Source organism: Fusarium falciforme, chromosome 3 (assembly GCF_026873545.1).
Source record: "Fusarium falciforme chromosome 3, complete sequence".
Classification (NCBI taxonomy): domain Eukaryota; kingdom Fungi; phylum Ascomycota; class Sordariomycetes; order Hypocreales; family Nectriaceae; genus Fusarium; species Fusarium falciforme.
In genome coordinates, this window is record NC_070546.1 from 1,056,985 (window position 1) to 1,081,995 (window position 25,011).

At 52.1% G+C, this 25,011-nt stretch overlaps 7 protein-coding genes and 1 pseudogene across 8 annotated transcripts, besides 1 other annotated feature; 4 read left to right on the top strand and 4 right to left on the bottom strand.

The window, feature by feature from the left end:
* The first annotated feature begins 3,288 nt into the window (after positions 1–3,288).
* Positions 3,289–4,549, top strand: NCS54_00366400 (annotated as a pseudogene). The gene is made up of 2 exons: positions 3,289–4,081; positions 4,128–4,549.
* Positions 3,289–4,549: a sequence feature.
* A 1,977-nt stretch (positions 4,550–6,526) lies between these two features.
* NCS54_00366500 (Hypothetical protein) lies at positions 6,527–7,115 on the bottom strand (the record flags this gene model as incomplete). Its single annotated transcript, XM_053149227.1, has 2 exons — positions 6,792–7,115; positions 6,527–6,736 (listed from the first exon to the last, which is right to left on the bottom strand). Exons 1-2 carry the CDS (start codon positions 7,065–7,067, stop codon positions 6,527–6,529), a joined length of 486 nt encoding a protein of 161 aa, XP_053005202.1. The 5' UTR covers positions 7,068–7,115.
* A 1,522-nt stretch (positions 7,116–8,637) lies between these two features.
* NCS54_00366600 (F-box domain-containing protein) lies at positions 8,638–10,208 on the bottom strand (the record flags this gene model as incomplete). Its single annotated transcript, XM_053149228.1, has 4 exons — positions 8,638–9,174; positions 9,255–9,675; positions 9,775–9,845; positions 10,083–10,208. 4 exons carry the CDS (start codon positions 10,206–10,208, stop codon positions 8,638–8,640), a joined length of 1,155 nt encoding a protein of 384 aa, XP_053005203.1.
* Positions 10,209–11,010: 802 nt separating this feature from the next.
* NCS54_00366700 (Hypothetical protein) lies at positions 11,011–14,355 on the top strand (the record flags this gene model as incomplete). Its single annotated transcript, XM_053149229.1, has 3 exons — positions 11,011–13,401; positions 13,455–13,545; positions 13,607–14,355. 3 exons carry the CDS (start codon positions 11,011–11,013, stop codon positions 14,353–14,355), a joined length of 3,231 nt encoding a protein of 1,076 aa, XP_053005204.1.
* A 710-nt stretch (positions 14,356–15,065) lies between these two features.
* Positions 15,066–15,431, bottom strand: NCS54_00366800 (Hypothetical protein; the record flags this gene model as incomplete). The annotated part of the gene is made up of 1 exon (XM_053149230.1): positions 15,066–15,431. The coding sequence occupies one exon, from the start codon at positions 15,429–15,431 to the stop codon at positions 15,066–15,068; it is 366 nt and encodes a 121-aa protein (XP_053005205.1).
* A 3,262-nt stretch (positions 15,432–18,693) lies between these two features.
* NCS54_00366900 (Zn(2)-C6 fungal-type domain-containing protein) lies at positions 18,694–20,710 on the bottom strand (the record flags this gene model as incomplete). The annotated part of the gene is made up of 3 exons (XM_053149231.1): positions 18,694–20,033; positions 20,089–20,594; positions 20,667–20,710. 3 exons carry the CDS (start codon positions 20,708–20,710, stop codon positions 18,694–18,696), a joined length of 1,890 nt encoding a protein of 629 aa, XP_053005206.1.
* Positions 20,711–21,212: 502 nt separating this feature from the next.
* NCS54_00367000 (Beta-lactamase domain-containing protein) lies at positions 21,213–22,508 on the top strand (the record flags this gene model as incomplete). Its single annotated transcript, XM_053149232.1, has 1 exon — positions 21,213–22,508. The coding sequence occupies one exon, from the start codon at positions 21,213–21,215 to the stop codon at positions 22,506–22,508; it is 1,296 nt and encodes a 431-aa protein (XP_053005207.1).
* A 637-nt stretch (positions 22,509–23,145) lies between these two features.
* Positions 23,146–24,345, top strand: NCS54_00367100 (Glucosamine-6-phosphate isomerase; the record flags this gene model as incomplete). The annotated part of the gene is made up of 4 exons (XM_053149233.1): positions 23,146–23,325; positions 23,382–23,414; positions 23,472–24,017; positions 24,076–24,345. The coding sequence occupies 4 exons, from the start codon at positions 23,146–23,148 to the stop codon at positions 24,343–24,345; spliced, it is 1,029 nt and encodes a 342-aa protein (XP_053005208.1).
* Positions 24,346–25,011: the final 666 nt, after the last annotated feature.

Genomic DNA, 25,011 nt, shown 5'->3' on the forward strand with positions numbered 1-25,011 from the left:
TGTTCGGTAGATCGGCTTCAGATTCAACGCCAAGAACAGTCTCTCCGCATGCGCAGCTAGGAAATTCCTGAAAGCGTCCAACGGCACGGTTGCGTGACAGCTCTAGCTCTAGCTCTAGCTCTAGCTCCCCAGAAAAGAAGGTTCCCTGGTCGTAGGTGTTCACTGATATGTGACAAGCGTTTAATCTGCCGCGAGAATGCACGTCATTTTCCACCAAGAATAGCCAGACAACCTTTGAGGCTTCCACGAATGCATCCGGCGACCATTCCCCAACCGTGCTTTTCAGATCATGTTGACCCGGCACTGGGCGTTTTCAGCCGCAGAAGGAGCATAGAATTGAGCGAGATGGTGATCAGCCGTTCTCTCCAGATTACTTCCCCCTTCAGCCGAAAGCAAGCATTCTTCGAAGCGACATCCGGGGAAAAGGTCCTCCGTCGGTGTGGCCCAACCTCTGGCGATCTCCGATCTGCCGTCCAATCCACGCAGTCTAAGACAGCGCCGTCTCCGGGGAGAGGTATCGAGGGGGTTTCGTAGACGGGAGATTGCAAGAGGGAAAGGCAGAAAAGCCTGTTTCACTCAAGGGAGAGGCTGCAGAATTTCTGGGGCTGAAGATGAGACAGGTCGCGGTCAACAGAGAGCGGTCCGACATTTTTTGCGGCCGCCGCCGAGCAGCCCGGCGCCGGGTGGGGCATTCAGTTGAAGAAGTGGGCCCTCCCGGAGCTGGCCCAGGCCATCTAGGGTAGTTTCTTGACCGCTCGACACCGCTCCAATACAGTAGCAGTTTTGTTGTAGAATAATCGCTTCTATGCTAATACTGAAGTTTTCAAATGACCTCGAGATACTTCTTGTTCGAGGCCTGTTTGTTGTGGCTGATAGAGTCTGCATCAATAGTCCAAAGCCAAGCATACGCAGGGAGAGTCCAGCTCGAGGCGATCCGAATCCTCCACACTTGAGCCAATTGTTTACCATGATGCAAGTCAGCCAGAAAAATCACAGTTTACACAGTTCCTCCTCGAGCTTCTATTGGGTGCTCTGCCCAGTCTAGATCTCCTCCATAGTTGCCAGCTTCATCGGTCTATTTTAAGATGCAAGTTGAGGCTTCGCTTAGAGAAGCAACGCTCAGAGTCAAACAATACGACTCCATACCATCACCACAACACGACTTAATTGGTTCTCGAGACTCCTCACATAGCCAATTTCCACTGAATAAGCAAACCCATTTGCACAACATGAACAAAGCCTATTGTGGCTACCAGATTAACCCGCTGCACCATGCAAGGGCCATGCCATGCGTGCTGCATGCACGAGGTGAAATAACGGCGTGATGCTCGAATATCGAGTAAGCTTGTAACTCTAATGCAGCCATCCTCTGTTCCTGTGACATCATGTAGCACCGTCAGCTTCAGCTCATTGAGAGAGATCATCTTGAAACCATGCTTTTGTGTAGCCCTTTCGGCCCAACTCAAGCCAGCTCCCCTTCATTCCCAACCTCGAGCGCCAGTGTATTGCAAGAAACATGTAATGTGCGACAGAAATAATCCCGATGTCGCGGCTGTATCACGACAGGCATGCTAAGGCTCTGGATGATACCCTGACTCTCCTCGTCCCTGTCGATCATGCATCGGAGCCTCATCATCGCGTGGCAACGTTTCGCCCCTGAAGCAATCCACAGTCGACGGATCGTCGGCTTGGAAAAGCAGCTGATAGACTGGGCGCATCCTGAAAAACAACACCCGAAGGGCTGGAATGTCAGGTATCATGCCTGTTCCACCGCGTTCCACAGCACCAGATGTCAACACAAGAAACGCCCCGGAGGCCACTGCTATTTCCACCTTTTCCTTTTGTGGGTTGAACGAGGTTCGTTTAACTTGGTGTCATCGCCTCAAAGGCCGAAACCCGATTTGCCAAGCTCCGGGCTTCGAAGAGGGAGGCCTTTCGATCTGACAGGCTTGTAATGAATCGCCTGCATGGCAGCTAAGGCCTGATCTGGTTGGCTTCCAACGGGTAAAAAAGCAACGGAGAGATGGCTTGATCTGACTTGCGCCAAGCCATGTCAAGGGAGAGAGCGCATTGTTGGCTGTCGATATCCCCGCACTCAATCCCTTGCGTTGGAACGCCTGCGTATCAGCACCCAGCAGAAGTCTACTCAATCTGCCTCTTGGGCGATCTGGAGTGATTCCTCGCTGATGCCGAGTTCCGTGGCGACTGAAATGCAGGAACATATGCAAGTCTGGAAGCCACGCGATGCCTTATTGAGGTGAGACAGCAGTCTTCGCCCCTGGTTGCTGGGATGTTTTCCCCCCCTTTGACAGTGCATGTGCAAAAACAAGCGTTGTCCCTGTTTTGTTATTGATAATAACAAGATCGGTCAACATCAACAGTGGCAATGCAATTTCATGCAGGCACTGCACTTTGATGCGCGCATACTGCCAACATCCCCCTCGACGATGCATTGAGATTGCCTGACCCTCATTTCTTTCCCCCTTCAACAGCAGAGATCAGGAGGCCTTCCCTGGTCAATGTGTCGACCGAGATTGCAGTGTCTACAATAGCCAGGCCGTCAATTCTAGGATGATGACTATCCTTCATGTCTGGTCGGCCCTTGGGCAGGGACTCGATGCGGCCTGTAGTGTCTAATTGACCTGCATGAAGATGCATCATTTGGCCTAGCGACATCCGCAATGCGACATCCGGGCCATGACCTTTCCAGACGGTGAGTATGTCAACACCAGCGCCCCTTCATTCAGCGACTGATTGAGATATTCTGTTCTTTAGTGATGTCCATGTTGCGACTACGCCTAGCGATGCGCTGACGACCGACGCTGGGTTTCCTACCCGGCCTATGAGAAGCAATGCTTTGGACAGAGATTTGCTTGACATGCCAGTAACAATTGAGAGGGTTTGTTCCAATCAATTGCGCTGTCATGACTTCTCTCTGAACCCATCATTCACCAACTCCAATCCCACCACCGCGACCGCACCTCTAGCAACCCTAACCCTGGACCTCAACAGCCGTGTCTGACAGCCGAAGCTTTGCGGAGAGGGAGGGGTTACAACGCAAAAGAATGGAGACCAACGTCTCGCGGCACTACCATGATTGGATCACGCCTGGGCTTGGCCACTCTCTAGCTCCTGGGGAAAAACGCATGTCATCAAGATGGGGTAAGGGTTCGCCCGCGAATCCGTCATGGTCTTTATAAGGAAAGATGCCCTTGGAGTAAGGTTGACCTCGGTTGAAAGGTTGTTGCAAATTTCTCCGATTCTCTCATTCCATTTCTGTTCACAGATTGTTCAATTACAGAGCTCACAATGGCCATTACAAAGCTTCCTTATCACGCCGATCACATCGGCTCCTATATCCGGCCTGAGGCTCTCTCGCGGACCCAGGCGCAAGCCGATGCTGGAGAGGCTTCGCCCGAGCAACTGGTCGCGGCGCAGAAGGCTGCCATTGCCGACATTGTCAAGAAGCAGCAGGAGCATGGAGTCCGAGCTATCACTTCCGGCGAGTTTGACCGCAAGTACTACTTCTCGGGCTTCTTTGAGAAGCTCGGTGGCTTCCGAGAGGTGAGCCCTGTGCCGTGGGAGCTTGCGCGCATCTCTGCGCCCCCAATTGCTGCCCTTAAGAAGGCTGGCAAGCAGTACCCCATGGCCGCGCTTTGCGAGGGCAAGATCGAGTACAAGGAGAGCCCTTATCTCGAGAACTGGAAGATGCTGCGGGAGTGTGTGCCCAAGGAGCAATGGAGCGAGTGCAAGTTCACCATGCCGCCACCCTGCTACTTCCACCTTCGACTGGCGTCGGGCAAGTGCTACACCCCTGAGGCTTACTCAAATGACGAGGACTTCTTTGCCGATTTGACAAAGGCCTACCGTCAAGAGCTCAAGGTGCTGTATGACGAGGGTGTGCGCAACATTCAGATCGATGACCCCACTCTCGCCTACTTTTGCTCCGACGACATGCTTGCTGCTCTCAAGGCTGAGGGTGTCGATCCCGATAAGCTGTTTGACTTGTACCTGAAGGCTCACAATGACTGCATTGCTGACCGCCCTGAGGGTCTGCATGTTGGACTTCACATTTGCAGAGGTGAGTTCTCTCAGCGATTAATCGGTCTTTATACTCACAATTACAGGCAACTTTTCCAAGTCGATGCACTTCAGCGAGGGTTCCTACGAGAAGATTGCTGAAAAGTTCTTCACCACCCTCAACTACGACACCTTCTTCCTTGAGTACGACAACCCCCGATCAGGCGGCTTCGAGCCCCTCCGCTTCCTGCCCAAGCACAAGAACGTTGTCCTTGGAGTTGTCACCACCAAGGACCCTGAGCTCGAGGACGCGCAGGTCATCAAGCAGCGCGTGCTGGATGCGGCCAAGATCATCGCCCAGGGGCAGGGCCGCAGCCTCGAGGAGGCTCTCGAGCAAGTCGGTGTCAGCCCCCAGTGCGGTTTCGCCAGTGTCGCCGTTGGCGCTGAGGGCATGACTGAGGAGAAGATGTTTGCCAAGCTGAAGCTTGTCAACGATGTTGCTCATGAGATCTGGCCTGGCAAGCCTTGAGAGGCTTATGCATAAAAGAGAAAGTGTATTTAGGAGTTGTGGGACATGGAAGAGCCCCTGTTGCATAGCGTGGTGTTGTCGATGAAAATACGTGTGGTGTTTATGAGTGAAGGAAGAAGAGTTCTAGGCGGTCTTGCTCGCATATTTTTCAACAATAATTGCATCTTTGGGCCTCTCAACTAGAACTGTTAATGGGTTGACATTGAGTTTGGCTCACATGGAACCGCGTACGTTAAGATAAAGATTCAATAAAGAGTTAGAAGAGACTCTGTAAGAAGTCTCTCTTTTCTTTGGATTATTTTCTCTTGGCATTTGATTATTGTTAAGTGAAATCATCTTAGGATGTTCATAAATATTTATTGATAATAGTCAGGTAGCGTTGAGCAAAAGTATGAACTTGATGTCGTTGCTGCCATTGCCTCGGAACAACCGCCCTCGAAGGGGCTCCCCTTTCCAACCACACTTAGCTTTACTCCCTCATTTCACCCATATTCATAACAGCCTCGAGAACAGTCGGCTGTTAGAAAACGATGAGGGGGACCATGTGTCGGTGCTGTCGGGGTGACTTCCGGGCAGTAGAGTAGTGTAGACCCGAGAAGCTGCAATTTTCCGTGTTAGTCTCATGCTGTGTTGCCCGCCGCCAAATGTCATTGGCTTTCCCAATATAGAACGCGACTCCATGGTTTATCCCCGTTTGTGTCGCGTCGTCGTGAGACTCAGTCAGTTGCCCTTCAAGATGACTGTAGATCCGAAGGTAGATGCATAGGCCAGGCAGGATCATGTGTGGGTAGACTTGAGGGAGACCCAGGAGATCTTGAAGTGAAAACGTGCCATGCTGGAGGACCTCTCAGACTTTAGGCACAACGGCAGACAGTATCGACTCCACGTTGTCACGCAAACGAGGGCCTCCAAAGTAGTCGTCCATGTCTCTCTGTTTCAGGCGGAGTTGTCTCAGCGCGCTCGTCTCTTTCGCGAGCGAGGACCAGAAGGATCGCACAAAGTTGTCAAACACCGAACCAGAGAGTTGAACTTGGAGATTGACGGATGGGGTAATCTTCATGTCCAGGAGATCCTCTGTCTGCTTGGCGAGGGTGCGAAAGGTTCTGTCTTCTTGGAGGATGCTGGTCGGCAAGACAACTATGGAAATTAGGTCAGTTAAAGAAACGAGGATTCAAACGAAACGCAACTTGCCTACAACATGCTTTGTCCCTTTCACGATTAGAACCACTGCCTGATGCCCTCTCGGATCGCGGCTGAAGAGAGATCCTGGTTCATCCTTGAACAGAGTGGTGCGGAAAGAAGGCTTAAGGGCGAAGAGAGTAATATACTGTGATGATGATGAGGAAGCTAGCTCGCTGCAGTCGCGATGCATCATGACAAGATGGAAATCACGTGGGTGTGGGTGGGGTCACATGAACCCCTTCACGTCTTACAGATGAAGTCGCCCGTGTATGAGGAGTGTTGGAGGTACTTTTCCTTTGATGGCGGCTGGGATGGTGTTTGCGGAATCGATGTGGGCGTAATCTTGACGCAAGACGATACCTTGCATCGTTCTTGAGGCTTGTCGAGAAGGTTATGGTATACTTGGGGTGGTTAAATGAGAATAGTACTTTTAAAGTAAGAGAAAAACATACTCAGACATTTTTCTAAGGTTTTCATAAAGATTAGTTAAAATTTCTGATAGCTTCATCTTCACTTGAGATGGCTCTTAGTTTACAATAATCAAAAGATGCTCATGAATAGGTGAATTCTCGACAACGATACCCTGATGCCACAACACATGGACTGTCGTTGTTATTCACGCAGAGTCTCCAGTTATCATGGTTTAGCTCTGAGATTGAATCAATGTGAAATCGCAGACTGTAGAAGAATATGTACAGGGTGAATCCTTGTTAGGCCTATGTTGAATGGAATGCCAGCAACCACCTCAACTTCCGACCTCTCTCTTCAAACCCAAGTCCTCTCCCATGCTTCAACTTAACCAGGCATCGAGTAGAGTCGGATCTCGCCCCCACCGGTGCTCTCATCGACGTAGGAAAGCTTGACGATACCTCCCACTCGAACGTCACCCTTGGAGTCTGGGCCCTGGCACTGATCTCTGAGGTTCTCAAAGTGACCGGCGACGACGCCCATGGTGATGGAAGGCCGGCAGGCGGCACAGGGCATACCACCGGGGTCAAACTCGCACTGAAGAGTCATATTATTATTTAAAGTTCACCGCTGTTCTCGGGGAAATTCATACTCGGAGTGGCTGGTGTTCTTCGGCGTGGTCGCCTTTGCAGAGCTGCCAAGCTGCACCGCCGTCTTCACCTGAGTAGCTTCTGATAGTCGGACCGCAGTCGCTAGATCCGAGGCCGTAGTCGAGACAAGCTGCTTCGAACTTCTTCTCCTTAAGACCGTCGATCAACTGGTTGACGTGGTGGAGGTAGGGGCTTCCATTGGTGGTCTCGCAAATATACTCAGTTGCGGCGACACCAGTGGCCAAGGCCAAGATGGGCGTCAGAGATAGAAACTTCATCTTGTCTTGATTGTTCGTAGAGGGATGTAGTGAATGATGCTGTTGTCTGTGTTTGTCTTGTCAAATACTGAGGAGCCATTGGCACTTTTATAGTTGAATTCTCTTCTTTGTCTTGGCATCTCGTTGCCTTGATTTAAGCAAGAGTAGCATATCAAACATTTCTGGATACTCCTCTAATCATCGCAAATAAAGCTGAAGGATCTAGGAATTGAATCGCAGTGGATACTCCCAACCAATAGCAAGACAAGAAACAACTGCGCGTTTCGAAGTTCCAGTGAACCACGTCGATCAAGGCCAGCTATGACGCTGCCTTGAGCTGATCAATGCCTCGGAGGATATGCCAATGCTTCAAAGGATTCAGCTGTCACCTCCTGGGGCTGAGTCTCGGTCCAGTTTTGAGTTGAAAAGGAAAGAGATGGACTGTGGGGGTGAATGTGATGCGATGGATCAAAAGCTGGGGTATTACAATGCTTGGACTGAAACAGGGCCAATAGGACATGGAGATTTAGTTTCTTAGGTTCCTTTGTTAAGGTCTGTGCACAGGCAGTAATGTTAAGACAGCACCGAGATCAGATAAGAGTCTGACTCTTAGTTGACTTATAGATGGGTATACGGCTGTCTTTTTGGGGACGATAAGTTTATGTTTCATCCTTGATAAGGTTATTGAGCAGTTTCGACAAGATTATAACTGTCGCGCACGGAAACAATAGAATTCTCTTACTGGTTGAAGTCTAGTAAGCATGGATGGAAGGATCAAGCCGAATTTGGCATGCTTCGCGATAGTAGATCAATACCGCGTCCGTACGTGCGTGGAAGCAGGGATACAAACGGCCCTTCAATGCCCACTCTCTAACAAACTGCATACGTCATAATCTCGAGCTGAATCCAACATTGTTGCACAGCCTTGCCGGCTGACCAGTCACCAGTTGCCGGAGGAATTGAGACCTTGTGGATTCAGGTTCCGGATATGGTGTATCTCATGTTGCTCATGGTGCTTCAGTGACGTTTTGTGCGGGATTTTTATGCGACTTTTCGGCGTGAACCCTGTGATAGCTGCAATCTTTCCATGGCTTTGAGCAAGGCGCAGCAAACCTCAATGTTCCGTTGAGACAATATTTGTAGCAAAATGATTGACCTGCCAGATGACAGCTAACTCATAAGCTTAATGATTGGGGTTTACCCATGGCTTGAAACAGGGAACAGGTAATCGACGATCCGCCTTGTTGGTCCTTAGCCCGGGAGACCCGAAGGTGATCGGGGAGTCGGACGGGACATTGGGATGTTCCTGCGGGAGATGATCATGAGCTGACACAGCCTCGTCTGATGAAAACACAAAGCACCGGAGTGGTTTCCATTTTGAGTGACTTCTGGGACGTGTGCTAGACTTTGTATACTTTGCAAGACAATAGGTGCGAATGGGTATGTTTTGGCAGTATTGTATTGCGTTTTCTGGATCCAAATTTATAGTCGGCGTCTGTACGATTGGTTGTTATGACAAAGACACCAACCTTGGAAGAGACCAAACAGTACGGTGGCTGGCGTCAAAGAAAGGGACGAGATATCAGCATACCTAACCCTCAGAGGATGTGATGAGATGAGAAGCAAGGGACCAGATCCTGCATCGGTTTCGCAGTCCCCATGGCGGAGACGGCATGGACTCATCCCCCCTCATAATTTGATTGTTGCATACCAACTTTCTGGCCAAACCCTCCCAGTTATGGTGACCCAGAGTTTTGTCAGCTGGGATAACTGGGGTCTTTGAATACCTGTGAACATCTCCGAGTTCCCAATTGTAAGGGGCTACGCAGCCATCGAGCAGTTGCCTTCGCCAGAACTGTTGGTCGAGTACGACGCGCGATAACAGAGTTTTGGAACACCTCCGTAGGCGCTGAGCAGATGCCGCAGGGAGAAAGGAAGCAATAAGGTCCAGTATCTCCCGAGGCAAGTATTCCAGACTTGGCTGAAGTGATACCTTCAGGTTTGAAACCTCGAAGTTGGTACCTGGCCTGGCGTTTTCTTTATGCCTGGCCTCGAAGGGTTCCTCGGCAAGCAGCGTCGAGACAAACTCTGAGAGATTTTCAACGTTGATCGGATCATCGCAGTACCACTATCAAGAGACAAGTTTATTAGCATGTGTTGGTGACGTCTTGTTTCGGTACTGAAAGAATCAAATTCACAGGGACAAACCTCGTTGGCCTTGGTAGGTTCCCACCCTTCAGAGGCCCAGAACTCGCGAGCGCCGTAGTAACCATGGCCAAACTCCAGGCCATACTCCATGTAGTCGGTTGAACCATAGAAGCCTCTCTCTTTAGCGATTATCTTCTTTTCTTGCACATTGAAGGCAAACTGAGCGCATAAGGCCTTGTAAACGTCGCTCAAGCTTGGAGGTGAACCACCCTCAGGGGAGAATCGAGCACACCACGTGAGGACATGTTGAACGATGGTCAAGCAGGCATCATGCAACGGGAACAAGACATCGTTGGTATCCTTAGCAGAGGATAGGACGCGGTATGAACTTCCTCCGAGTCGGAAGTACAAACCTTCCGTGAAGGCCCAGTCGGCAAAATCGGAAACGAAAAGCCCTGGAGTTGTGGATTCGTTTCTCGGCCTGAGGGTTGGAATGTCAGCGTCTTACGAGCACCATGAAACTTGTGTACTGATTGAGTAAAGGAACCTCTAGTCTTTCCAGGTCATGGATATTACATACATGCGAAAGGGAGGAGTGGTAAATTTCTCCAAGCTCGATGTGGCGCCGAGAAGCCGAAACCTACATAGCCACTGCCAAAATAGTAAGGTCAGTGGTCGATATCGTAACGATTAATAATCTGAAAGAAGAAAGGGCTGAGTTCAAGAGTTGAGCAAGTAAGAAAATAGGTGCCGAAGCTTGGGCTTCTCCTTGATCCCAAAAACTGGGGGCGCGTTGCAGTTGCATCCACAGCGGCCGATCCTTGCAACAACCCAAAGAGGCAGGACGACAGATTCAAGAGATTTGTCTTGCAAAAGCAACATGCTTACCTGCTTTGTTTCATCTTCGAGAGAGTCTTCGGATGCCCAGTTGTGTTCTTCATCAAAGACTTCGTCGCGAGGGGGGATGTCAAAGGGACAGCCACACACAACGCAATAGACGAATGAGAACCCCATGTTGGGATAATCGAGCTGGAGTTGATCAGGGTGGGTGCATTTGGTCAAGAGTTGTAAGGCTTCTGCATGAGAGCAACCGGCGGCTATAAACAATGGAAATTGAAGGGACGGCGTCATCATTTGGCGTGCATGACATTAAACACCATGTTCTGTTGCGACTGGCTCAAAATCTCCGACAATGGGGACGGGAATGGCTTATTGGTAGGGCTGATCAGACTAGCGGCAGCCATGGTGCGGGAGTCGATTTGTCTTGTCAGCTCAGGCTTGACTCCTGAACAAGAGCTGAAGCGAAGTTGACCACTTAGCGTGTGAGAGTGGCAGTCTAGGGCTGACCAAGAAACATTGGTCATTCATGGGTAGGTATTTGTTATTCGGTTGTGATTTGCTGAGCCGACCCGACGATTGCAACACAAGAGGGTTCCTTGTATTAAAAATTGGGACTTTGGGATTTTGATCAGCGGAAGACGCAGGTCCCGGCATGCTTTCCCGACCTTGGTCGCGGCAGTTAAGGGGACTAATGAGTTGATTCCAAAGCCGCGGGCGGCTCACGATGTGACTCGCGGCGCGGCGACGGCGGAGTTGTAAGTGCCGCCCGCCGAGATGCCCGACTTCAGTCACTGGATGGCTGATACGAGAGGGTGTCTGCGTGTAAGATATAAGACTTCCCGATCATGGCATCACCGAGTCAGGTTTCAGCCTGCCAGCCTTGACCCAACTCTCCTTCTCTTGTTTGTTTTTGTCATTCCTTTCCCAAAACAGTCCTTCTTTATTACCATCCATTCACTCATTACCTTTCACAAACATGCGGCCCTCTTTGGGGTTGGCTGCGGCCGCCCTGCTCTTCTCCGGAGCCCAGGCCGGCATTCCCCGGCTGTTTCCCCGAGCCGAGACGGATGCCACTACAACTCCCGAGCCGGAGACTACCACGTCTCACTTCCCTCTCCCTTTTGAGAGCAGCACTACCGAGTCTGTTCCTACTACCGACACGGCTGGCCAGGTTGGTTCAACTAGCGGAGAGGTTTCTTCCGAGACCGAGGCTGGACCTACTGAGACCGCCGTCCCCACGACCGACATCTCTATCGGACCTGGCGGAGAGGTAACCATCCCCGGTGTCATTACTGTCCCAAGTGCCAGTCTCCCTACTGGCTTCCAACCCACCGGCACCGCCGCCTTTGTTGGAGTGGGCCCTGCTGCTACGAACGCGGCAAGTTCCTTCTCCGACGTCGCTGCTGCGGCTTCGGCCATCGCCGCCAACCCATCGCCCTCTGTCGAAGAGATCGAAGCTTTCCAGAAGCAAGCCCAGGATGAGTTCGAGGATCTCTCTCACATCGATGCTCAGCTCAAGCAGATTGACCCGGACAGCCTTAGCGAGGATGACTCCCACAAGGTCGAAAAGTCTATTGCTGGATTAGCTGCCCTTCTCGCCTGGTACTCGACGCAGCTTTCAGCAATTGCTCCGGTTGTCGCCACACCGGCTTTGGCGACTGGAGTCTTTGCTGAACTTGCGCCGGCCTTTGCCGCCGTTGCTGCTGGCGAGCTCTTGTCAAACGCCTTGGACGACATCAAGGACTTTGACAACGATGATGGCGACAACAACGATGATGACGATCAGACAACTGATTCTGAAGACAAACCGACAAGCACTCAAGAAGAGTCAACAGCCATGTCATCAACCGAGACCACTACCACGACTTCCAGCACCGGCAGCTGCAGCGCCCTCCCTTACAAGCTCGAGCTTCCCGACGAGATTGACGAGGCTGATGGGACGGATAACCCAGAAGAGATGAAGCGGTCTATCGCAGGACGAGTTTACCTCGAGGAACGCGCCGTCCTTGTCAAGAGGGCACGAAGCCCCTTCTTTGGAGACTGCAAGCCCGCCGAAACCCCCAAGTTCCCAAACAACCCAAATGCCAAAGGTCTTGACCAGGCTGAGCAGCACCCTAGGGCCGGTACCAACGGGAACTATAATAGGGATGTGCAGAGGTGGTATGATCGCAAGGTGCGCTGTGATGAGGATCTGAGACCTGGCTGGGAGCAGATCAACACGGCCGAAGTCAAGGCGCAGGAGAAGGGACTTGCCAATTTCAACGTCGACCATGTCTGGGAGCTCAAGTTTTTCACCGACTTCTTCGAGACGCAGCTTTTGCCGGGTGGCAGGAACAGCAACCCCAAGCTCACCTGTGACGAGTTCAACGCCATCTTCCCCAAGTGCATTCTGACCACGGTCGTGAACCAAGTCCCGGGCCCTAATAATGCCGAGTTTGTTGCTATGCAGCGAGAGCTCAACAACATGAAGGGCGCATTCTTCAAGATTGGCGAACTTGAGCAGCCTGGCTTCACTGCGAAGTTTGCGGGCTCGACTGATCTCAAGATCGAAGCCCTACAGACTATTGGTATCTCTGTCGACATCTTCAACCAGGGGCCTGTCAAGGCACTCTTCGAGAGGACCAACCAGCGACTGTACAACACCTTCCGAGGCATCGACGACCGTGTGCGAGACAACGAGATTACCATCTCCGGCGGCGAGTTCAGCTTCGCTGAGCTGTACGAGAGCTTCATGGCTGACCGTCTTGACCGCGGAACGGCTGAGGCTTGGCAGTTTGTGCAGCACTGGAGTGCCGAAATCGAGTCGGACATCAAGGAGCTTGACCCTGACGATGAGGATACCCAGAAGCTGCTGAAGAACTATGAGGGGTTCGCAAAGAGCCCCTACGCCGTCGAGGGCCATTACTCGTTCCTTGCCAATAGGGATCTGGCGGGCGCTGGTGGAGATCCTATGAAGTTTGCCAAGCGGGATCTCTGGGGACGAGATGGGTCATGCCCTTTGAACCAGCCGGAGACGACTAGCGAGGAGGTCACATCTACGGCTGAGCCGACCAGCACTGAGGAGGCTATAGCTACCACCACCACGACGGAGGAAGTCGCCGAGGCAACCACCACAACCGAAGAAGCTGTCGAGACATCTACCAGCCAGGAAACCACGTCTACGACCTTTTCCACTGCGACTACCTCCAGTCAAGCTGCTGAAGAAACGACGACGACGGAGCAACAAGAGTCTACAAGTACCCAGAAGAGGCCCAACGCGCAGACGGTTACCACCAATGGCATGGTCTGCGTGCTGATTGAGGGATCAAACAACCCCGTTTGTCAGCCTCTCGAGACACCAACTCCTAACCCTGCTGGAACCAATGTCGTAAGTACTAACCTCGAAGTTCAAATGCGAAAGCTAGCTAACAAGTTCAATAGCACGTTCAAAAAGGATGCATTCTCATCAACAACAGCCCTCGATGCGCTTCCGATGCAGGTGCCATCTCCAGTGTCTACGAGAGCTCCTACAGTACGTTGTTTGATTCCAAGATCACCGACGCAGAATAAACTCTAACCCTCATTCTCAATAGACGTTGCCTCCAGCCCCGATGAGCCCTACAGCACTGTGCTAGTCCTGTCCGGCTTCGACGCCAACAACGACAACCACCTTCACGCCACTGCCACTTGCCAGCTCCAAGCTCGCTGGCCCGCCAACTATGGCGATGTCACTTTCGGCGAGGATGGCTGTCTTTACGACGCTGGAAACAACAAGATCTTTGATCAATGCTGCAGCTCTCCTGACCCCAACAACAGCGGCCCCGCCACGAATCCCTACGTCGCTCCGGCCCCTGGCGATGCCTCGCAGGATCACGGCAATCATGACGGATCTGCCATCTGCAGGTCCATCTCTAAGGACACCTGTCTCCTGGCTGCTTCTCGTTACGTCGACGACATTGTCTATCACCAATATACCTCTGCTGTGTGGCCGGATGACACTGGAAAAGACATCGCCAATATGATTTTCCCCATCGCCGGCCCAGCCATCGAAGATTTCTTTGGCATCAACTACGGCTGCACAGTCATCTGGACTTGCGACAACGACGATGCCTTCTCCCGTGGTATGACGGGCAAGCAGATCAAGGACTCGATGCTCAACATTTACAACCTCAACGGCGCCAAGGGTTGCGGAAGCACGTATCTGAACAACGGATGCCACATTACTGTTAACGGATGCAACAACTGTGAGGATAGGGGTCGTGGCGGCACCATCTGGAACCCTTATGATGTTGCGAGCGGGTCGTATGGCGATGCCAGCGATGGGTTCCCTCCTCGGCGGTAAGGGGTTGTTCGATGATGGACGAAACGGCTAGAATACTATATATTACCTACGCTTTAAACTTCTCTATAAATATTATTACACTTTTACTTTGAATCATCTTGGCCTTTGCCACTCATCCTGGATCGAGCACTAACGGGAAGAAATGGCGGACTTCCATTAGAGTGAGGGGAGGAAGATCTTGGACAGCTGACAAAGTGTAGTTGCGGAGTTTCAGGTTGTTGTAGGTACCGACAATGGGCCGTACAGTCACGTCTTGCTAGGTGCCTGGGCGGCTTAAAGATAATGCAGTGGATGGCTCGCGCCATGGATGGGCTCGCCCATCGACTAAGAACTCCATACTCAGCAAAGAAAAGAACAAGAAAACAGACCCTAGATGGACACCAGACTCGCTGAAGAGGAAAAAAAGACCCCAACAACAATCGCCGGCTCGCGCCGCGTGTCAAACTGAGAAGAGTGAATACATCTGGCTGGCTCTCGCTGAAAAGAAAAAGAAAAAGAAAGAACTTCATGGCCCAAGTCCGCCATCCTGCTTAGATCACACACACACACATTCCTTCCAATGGTTGAAAGAGTTGAGAAATCGCCTGAGGCTATCACCTCTCAACGGGGGATAGAGTTGGTCGGTCGGTCGGTCAGTTGTGGTGCCGTCGTCGGCATGAAGGGCGAAAAAACAAAAGAAGGTCGAGTCTGCGGAAGCGAACTCTCAACTTTCACAGCAGGCGAAGGCGAGCCGCTGCGCTGTTGTTTGAGGATGGGGATCTCTCCCTCTTGTTGCTATCCCGGGGAGCGCCAGTGGGAGGGGCGTCGTCATCGGAGTCTTCAATGACAATACTGGAGGAGACAGTACTGCCAGGGACGGTGGATGGTTGAGCTCGCGCTCTGGAATTGGTATTGTCGGTAGGGTTGGGTGGGGGGACGTTGTCCTCTTCCTCATCCTCATCTCCGTCGTCCGAGATGACGGCAGTGTTGTCGGCTGCCCTTGCCTCTGATGCGGAGGGCAGATTTTCATCGTCTGGGACGATGATGGGGTTGCTGGCGGCACCTGGCAGCCTGGCGGGGGGACTCTGCGAAGACATGGCAAGAGCTGAGGCATTGTGAATAATAATCTTATTTCAAAAAAGACAACAATAACTACTTACCGTTGATTGAAAGTCGATTGAAGCCCAGTGACTTCAAGTTGTAGTTGGTATGGTTGTAGATGTGAGGTTTCGAGAAGGAAGGATGGGGACATGTCGTCGATGAAAATACGTTGGGGCACCAGTTGGGACATCAGTGGCAGTCAAGGACAAGAGCAATGAGGAAGGAGTAGACCATTTTGCACCTTCCACAACTTGAGGAAGGAGCTCTCTTTCAGTAGAAGTTGGCTGAAGTGGATAGAGGCAAGACCTTAGGGTGCACAGACTAAGGATCAGGGGGGGGGGGGCAGGGACGCTTCTCGCGGCGAGAGTGATTCCTTAGGGTACCAAAGCCGAAGTCATATCACGGGGAGAAGATCCATCAAGACGTTCAGTGGGATCAAGGGCGAAGCGAGTCTTGGGCCGTTTGGTAGGTAGTCAAACGCAGGCCAAATCGGCACTCTCCTGCGCATCAACCATTTGTCTAACTTGGGTCCACCTTCAGCTCTACGTTAGGTCGACCTAAGGTGGAACGAAAGGTTGGCCTTACGTTCTATGGCAGTAGGCCAGCATCCATGGCAGTAATCACACCCACGAAGACTCTGGCAATGCAGTTTTACCTAACAACGCGGGCAACATTTCATAGGGACAGAGTAAAAGCATGAGGCTATTAAAGTTCATGGGCTCTTAAACTATTAATCGCCAGCTGGCGTATAAGGCAAGCGGAAAATGTTTGATCACCTTATTGACAAGTGCTATGGCGAGCACTTCTTATTTCAGCCTGGCTAGCCGGATGGCTGCTCAACTTGGATCACCCTTGGCTATGGCAGAGGCAGTCAACATCGTGTGGGTATTACTACGCAAAGGATGAAAGTGAAAGCATTGATCAAATGCAATGGAACTTGGACGGCAGGACAGTCGCATCTATTAAGAGCAAGCCACAATCAGGTCCCAGAAAGCCATCCATTTGTATTATCCCATTCCTTTCTCTCCTCTGTACCAGTTATCTAGCCCATGGATCTCGTGTCGCGAAGGAAATGCAAAGAGTATCTAGCCATGACAGGGTATGTTTGCAGCACGATCAAGACCTGCGTGAATCCAGAGTTGGTAGAGCAACATACCAAAGGCGGTTGTAGAGCTGCCTACGGCGACAGGAAAGTCTAGTCGTGCCCATGATGCTAGGAGCCTCTCTCTGCCAAATGTAAGCAGCTTGGTCAAGGTCTAGGTGTGGGATACTTGCCGGAGCGAGTTTCACGAGCGCTCATGCCGCCGGGGAACCACCATCGGCTGGGTATTAGCTGTGGATGAGATGTGAGTTGCCCGGTCAAAGTATGAATGTGTTGTTGGTGGTGTAACTTACCGGAGAATTACTGGCATCGGGCGACGGATTTCGAGAAGATAGGAAGCGGTCGTCGATGATGGAATCAAGAAGAGGCAGCCTTGAAGCGGGTGTAGAGTTCTTCGGCGTCCTCAAACCATTCTCGAACACATCCAAAAGCAAGAATAGGCTTATCGTCAATCTCATCCTTTGACACGCGGTCATCCTCATCGACTCTCGCTGTAGTCTCCGTGCCGTCGATGGCCCACTTGCAAATGCGGCGTCGGGCCGCGTTGACAACCAGTTCACGGTTGTACATTGTGACCCGCTCGCGCTTGTCCTGGTCGTACTTTTGCATGACCGAGACCTGCAAATCCACCGCGTCGTCAAACTCGTCAGTGAGCTTGACACTGTACTCGCTGCAAGGCTCGCCGTTCTCGTCTCGGAAGAGAAACCCCCATCTGTCGCCGCCGTCCTGACTGTTCACTCCACCCCAAATGTCGTCACACCAATCATCAACCCAAAGTCCATTCATGAGAACGTCTGAGTACGGAATCAAAACAAAATCCAGGAAAACAGGCGCGCCAGCTAAACGGGGGCCTCCAGGAAGGCAACCCTTGCCCAGGTACCGGCCACTCGAGCTGTCACACCGCAGCACGCCAGCTTGAACGCTTGTGTCTTCGAGGCGGGGGGACGCAATTTCGGGCGGGTTGTTTTCCTTGTGGTCGGATGACCAAGACGCAAAGATCTCACCAAGGAAATCTTGGTAGGACAGGGTCTCCCCAGACTGTTTGCGGAGAGGCTTGTGGGCGGTCATGAACAATTCGAAAAGGTCCGCCAGGTGCATCTTTTCGTCTCTGGTGAGATCACTAGCCTTGAGGATCAGAGTGTTGGGAGGACGTGACTCCTTCACGTCGGTGTCGTTGTTGACAATGTCAACCACTCGTTGCTGCTCCCCCTTGGGAGTAGCATCCTGCATGGCAACGTCGCCAGACATGGTGATGGACGATTAGATGATAAAGACTACTGAATCGCCAGATTTGCTGCAGATGATAGATGGGTACAGCTATGAAAAGATTGCGCGCATACCGAAAGGTGATCGTGCGAGGTACGGTGTTGGTGTGGATGTTGGAGGTTGAGATTGGAGATGGTGAGGGGAGGTAGAAGAGAAAGAAAAGTGTGAGATGCCTCAATAATAACAGAATCAAAATTTAAGCGAGCCGATGCCCTAATTTCATCAGTTTCGTGAGATTTCTATGTTTTCACGCGTTTGCACTGCTGTTTGACCGGCCGGCACTGTTGTTTGACGGGCTGGCACTGCCATGGTCTTGGGTAAATAACCGGAGGGGAATGCAGACGGAGCCGCATCAATGAGAGAACAATGGAGAGCAATAGAAATAGGTAGCAAGCATTAAAAATATTCAGATACAGTGATGTCCATTGTCTATTGGTTCCGGAGTTGGGTCTTTAACTTGCACCGACGATCTTCAACCCCCCCTTTTCTCAACCCCCAAGTTGCCTCGCCATCTCAGTTCTATCCTTGATCTCTAGCTAGAAAAAAACAGTTCCGCGAATGGGAAATAAATATTCGTGCTATAATAAGATCCTCAACCATTCAAACCGTCCGCCATCATGTGAAAGTGACTGCATGGGGACAAGACATTGAAAACCACAACTCTAAAGCCTGATGATCCTGAACAGCCGATGCACTTTTCAACGATACAGACACCCATGGTGTTATAAATCACCTCTAAGTATATTTCAAGGGGGTCATCGCCGAGCGTCCGGTGTGAGGGGTAGCAGAAACCAGTTTGGGCGCAGTGGTCCGCAGTGTATAGTAATGCCGGTGCTGCCAATGCTCAATGACTCCATGCTTCCTCACCACAAGTTGTATCTTCCATTTAACTAGTTATCTAGTATCTCGTAGCTAACCTGTGCTTCACCAGTCCCGCCAGCTGATGTCAATAAACACGCTGGCGCACTGAACCCATAAGGCCATCCATTAGAGAGTTGCAGCCAGATCGATTGCATGTCAATTAGCTTAGCCGAAGTGTCGCCCGTGGCAAACTTTATGGAAGCCTGTAGATGTGGCAGGGAGATGAGTGAAGGATACCCATCTCCAGGCTGGGGTCGGAAGTCATCGGCGGAATCATCATCAGAATAGGACGATCCCGGGCTGAGCATGTCTTCGTGAATCTCACCCCGGTAGCCAGCCTTATACAAGGTCTTCATCACGTTGAGGGCTATCAGCCATTGCTTGGCGGCCTTCCACTCGGATACCCACGAGGATATGAGCTGTTCGGCTAGTTGGAAGTAGGTCTTGGCTTTCTGCTGGATGTCTTCACCTGAGTAGGATTCATCCTGGGCGTATTCAAGCCAGAGAAACGTGTTGGCGGCAACAAGCAGTGAGGACGCAACCCAGATGGTCTGTAGCGAAGAACGGCCAAACGTGCCTCCTTGTTCTTGGCCCGCTAGGTAGGAAAGCATTTCCCCGATTTTCAGGGCATTCGAGACACAAATGTCCAGAAGTGACTGCTCCCTGTGGAGGTAGGACCATCCGGCGCCGTCGACGAGGTCACAAAGCTGGGTGTACATGGCTAGATGAGGCAGATAACATTGATGGGCAACACAGGCAGCACTGTGAAGCAAAAAATGCATGGCAACAAAGGTTGTTCCCGCACCAAGAGTACACTGATCATGGAAATTCGCGGTGCTCCAGCAGAGGCTAGGATGTAGTGACTCGACCCAGGTCTGAAGCGCATGGTACCGAACGGCGAGGATGCTTCGGGGATCCGTGGGTGCAAACTTGTCCAGGTTTCTTCGCGAGTACACAGCAAAGTCGGCCATATCGCTCCAAAGACAAACCGTCTTAATAAGGTACGGACTCAAACCCAAGTCGGATGGACGGCGGTAGGATGCAAGATCACCAAGAGTGACGCCCCTGGTCTCCTCATGATAGACCAGCGATGCATCATTGCTGGGAACGGGTATCCCGACATTCTCGAGGTCAATGGTGCGATGTTTTGCGAGGAAATATGATAACGCTCTGTCAAAGATGAGACAAGCCCAGAGCGTGCGTCGACGGACTTCCTGCTCCTTGAGGCTGTGCTTCTTGTGGAAGTCCTTGTTGAGGCGCATGATTTCAGCCATCCTGATAGCTGTTCCAGCAAAGAGCCAATGACGGGATCCAGAATTGGAGAGGAGTTCGGCTTGGGCAAGCAAGAGGTTGCCCTGGATGTTCGAGACTACAGTGTCGAATTAGCTCTCGGCTCGCTAAATGCCATGCCGAAGAGTGCTTACCGGTCGGCCGGTCCGATGACATCTTTGCCAGGAATCGGGCTTGTTGAAGATAGTGCTTGGAGACGGCAGTGCCGGTCGGAAGCTGGAACAGGGAGAGTGCATCCTGAGATTCGAGGTAACGACTGCAGAGAGCGACAACAGTAGCTGAAAGAAGAGGATCCTGCATGCATTTCTGCTCAAAGTCCGGTCGGTGATCAAAAGAGCAAAAGTCACTGGCAAAGTGACGATCAAAGAAGAGGCCTAGGCACGCTTTGAGGCCGTCGGAGGTGATATCGAGAGGCTCTGCGTCGACGACGGGCACTCGCGCGACTGTCCGGGGCGTCTGGACAGTTACCCTGGGCTCTGGGATGACGTCTTGAGGCTCTTGGACGACGGAACAAGGCGTCTGGGGTGCTGCTCGGGGCTCCTGAGAAGTATCTGGAGTGGACCAGACGCATGCAATGCCCCTAGATGCGCATCGCTTGCAACGAGGGCGGATGCCGTCACACTTGGACTTGCGACGGCGACTGTATGCCAATCAGGATCTAGATTGACAAAATGACAACCAAGGGGCCTCAAGAAGTTTGAGTGGAACATACCATGCATCGCATGCTTGTGGAGTCCTCAGAAATGTTCGGCGCATGATGATGTCTCGCGCGTCAAAGCTGGAGGTAAGCGGGAAACCCGAAGATGCGGGTTCCGATGGGGTTATACTCTTCTTGGTTCCATCTCAACCCTCTTCCGGTCGCTCGGCTTTTCCGCTCCGAACCCTCGATAAGCCCAGACACGCCGACCAAGGATAAGAGTGCCCCCGGCCAACTTAATCACGTTATCATGAACCCCAGCAAAATTGACTGGCCATGACTCGCATTGGGATTGAATCTGGGGCGTTCATGGCCTTCAACCTGGAGTGGAAACGTTCCTGGCTATCAAATGCATCGAGAACGTGGGGTAACGTCGAGATAGCGGATTACCCGACAGCTTGGATAGCACGTCGATAGGCAGGGGAGCGACCAGGTGAAGAGGCATTATATCATTCATCAAGTCTCCTCTCTTGGCCCGATTCTGATCTTCAGGGCCATCGTATCAACATTGATCTTCTTGCATTTCAGATTCAAGGGACTGTTGCCCATCAATCCGTCTTCATGAAGTTTCACGCTGCTCTGCTGGCCGTCTTGGCTGCTACCCCAAACCCTGCCACGGCCGATTTCGTGCTCAGGCATGGCCAACCCTCATCAGTCGGTATGCTGGCGAAGCCACTCAAGGACATGATCCAGAATATCACCGAGTACAGCAAGCCAAGGAACTACGGCGACGCATCCCACAATGAAGTCCGAGCTGTCGAGCCCGGATCTGCAAACATTGTGGCTCGTCATGGAGTCATAGTGAGCGCCTTTGCTACGGGCAAGAGGAATCTGTACGCCGACGCCAATGGTACCCTCCTCGACCCAGCAGACCAGGAGGATGCCACACTTGACACCGTCTACGACCTTGCCAGCATCTCAAAGCTGTTTACCGCAGTCGCCGTGCTTCGGGAGGTTGATGCTGGCCGCGTCAAGCTTGAGGAGAACGTTGCGACCTATCTCCCCGAGTTCGCGGCCAATGGCAAGGGCAACATCAAGGTCATTGATCTGCTCACTCACACCAGCGGCTTGATGCCCCTGCCGGTTCCTGATCTTTGGAAGTCATACTACTCGTCAATCGACGAGCGAGTTCACACACTGCTCACTCTGGCTCCTCAAGAGCCGCGCCGCACCAAGTTCCTCTACTCCGACATCGGTTTCATGACCCTGCGCTACCTCTTGGAGCGAGTTACTGGTCTGAACCACGAGCTGCTCATCTACTCTTACACAATCCCTCTGGGAATGCGATCGACCTTCTTCAACCGCGGCAACCTCGAAGGCCCTCTCAACCCATTCCACAACCGCACCGCCCCAACTGAGTTTGAGATCGAGGCTCAGGGTCCTGAAGAGCCCAAGCGCCCACAGCCTGTCCGTGGCACTGTCCACGACGAGAACACCTGGGCCCTCGGCGGTGTTTCCGGCCACGCGGGTATCTTTTCCACCGTGGGTGACGTTGCCATCTTCTGCCAGATGATCCTGAATAACGGCATCTACAACGGCCACCGGGTGCTGTCCAAGAAGGCCGTGGATCTCATCTTCACCGACTTCAACGCCCAATTCCCCGGAAACAACTACGGCGCTGGCTTCGCGCTCAACCAGACATACACGCAGGGAAGCATGCAGAGCATGAAGACCGCTAGCCATGCGGGCTTCACTGGAACCACCCTCGCCATTGACCGTCCCTCTGGTACCTTTTGGCTCCATTTCGCGAACCGTGTGCATCCCAGCAGACATTGGGCTACCAACAACCCAGCCCGACGAGCTATGGGCTACTGGGTTGCCAAGAGCTTGGGACGAAATGTGCCATGGCCGAACTAAGCGCACGTGGGAGATTCACCCTAGAGAGGAAAAAGACTTCGCACAGGAATTGGACGCAATGGGTTCAACGAATGGCGATAAGCTAGCCTCATATTGCATCGACCGGTTGTTCATCACTTTGTGAAGTCGGCGCCTTTCTGCGTGAAGGTGCGAAATATTGAGAAATGAGGGCAAGGCCCGTTTCTATTCGTGTACATAGTTTGTATAGATTCGAATATACTTTTGTCTTCACGAAATGGTCTACTTCCCTCCCCTTGTCTGCGTCCTGTTGGAAGAGGGTTAAGTTGGATGAATGACCATCCCAACTCGTACCATCCCACTGGTCCGACCAGCAATCCTTGGTCATATTCCCTGCTTCCTTCGACCCTTGATGCTGTATCCGACTTGCTGGGGTTGATTGATCCGAACCCGACATGTGGAGTCGGGTCGTCGGATAAGCCGCCAGAGCATCGGATGGATCGTCACACTGAAGCCGAACTTGCGCTCCCTTCCAGGTAGGTCCAATAATCATCCAACAAGGTGAGCTTTTTCGTACGTTGCGATAACCAAAGGGTTGCCTCAGAATGCTCTGTGATATTAAAGCGGCCGCGCCGCCCGGCGTTCTAAAGACGCCCTCAGCGCAACCCAGACAGCAAACATGAGACTCATTGTTCGCGATACCAACACTGAAGCTGCCGAATATGTCGCCAGCTACATCCTCCAGCGCATCAAAGAATATGCTCCAACCCCCGAGCGTCCATTTGTCCTAGGCTTGCCAACCGGTGGCAGCCCTACCGAGGTCTACAGGCTTCTTGCCGCGAGTTACAAGGCCGGTGAAGTGAGTGGGCAAGGCGCTACTCTTATCTTAAATAGGGCTGACTTAGGTATTGGTAGGTTTCATTTGAGAATGTGGTCACCTTCAATATGGTAAGAAACGGTTCGCTTCAACGTTTAGGCAACATGTAGCTGAGCTCCTGCGCTTAGGACGAGTACGTCGGGATACCACGAGACCATCCACAGACATACCATTCCTTCATGTGGACTCACTTCTTCTCTCATGTCAACGTCCGCCCTGAGAATGTGCATATACTCGATGGGAATGCCCCTGATCTCGAGGCCGAGTGTGCGAGATTCGAGGATCTTATCCAGGAAGCAGGAGGCATCGACCTGTTCCTCGCTGGTATCGGCGAGGACGGTCACGTCGCCTTTAATGAACCTGGATCCAGCCTTGCAAGCCGAACCCGGGTCAAGACGCTAGCATACGATACGATACTCGCAAACTCTCGTTTTTTCGGTAACGATGTGAACCAAGTGCCTCGAATGGCGCTCACGGTTGGTGTTCAAACTGTCCTGGACGCCCGAGAGGTGGTCACGCTGGCTCTTGGCGCACGCAAAGCCGTCGCCCTTCAGAAGTGCATCGAGGGAGGAGTAAACCACATGTGGACGCTGTCGGGTCTTCAGCTACACCGACACTCGATGATTGTGGCCGACGAGGATGCAACACTCGAGTTGCAAGTCAAGACTGTTAAAGTGAGCCTGCCACCAACCCTCGGCGGATGATCTGCAAGTCTCTAACACAGTTTTACAGTACTTCAAGTCCATCGAACAGATCGCCCGCCAGCAAGGCTTTGAGCAGGGCCTGCCGAGAGGACTCCGCAAAGGAAAAGGGGCCAATGGAGTCCACGTCAATGGCTCCGTTGTGGTGAACGGGGTTCACTCTCCTATCGCCCTGAAGCCAGCGAACATCGATGCCTACTTGCTTCGGGCCAATAGTCCTGTTCTTGCTCAGCCTACATCTAGGTCAGTCACACCGGAGCCCACTCTAGACAGTATGGGGTCCCGTGTCTCCCAAACGTGATGGGCTTTGGTTGAGGCGTAGTCAGGCGAGTGTAAGTCGTCCCTAGTGCGCTCCCGGCTTTGACCAGGTTGTCGGTGAGCCCGTCGCCGAGGACGTTCTTATACCCTGGGCACCATTTCTAGTGACTTTTACCTGCTGCAAGGCAAGGCATTGGCGCTAGAAAAGGGCTGCTTGAGATTATTTAGAAGGGTGTGTAGGAGTAGTTGAGGCACAACAATATGGGGGAGGACATCATTAGCTTCTTACGCCTACTGCTCTTACGAATATGGCAGACCTTTCCCCCTCAATTGAAAGCGACCAAGGGACCACCTCTGTTGACCGAAGACCCAGGCATCTATAGATGGGTTGCAGATATCCGTGAGGTGGTAGGCCGAGAGATCGCAACACCCTTGATCGATAGCAAGTCAGGTAGGGCAGACCCGAGTAGCTTACGGTTGTGGTGTAAGATGTAGCTTGATTTTATGTGCATTTATGTAATTGATAGATCGAGTGGATAATCTCTTACCTTTGCCAACTGGTTCTCCGGCGCGGGCCTCTCTTTTGCCTTCAGGGGCTGCCCCCCCCCCCCGGCGAGTTCCCGAAGAAGAAGAAGCTGTGGGAATCATCTGTCGAGTGTGGGACTTGGATCCAAGACCTCTTCGGAGCTACCAAACAAGACGAACCCGC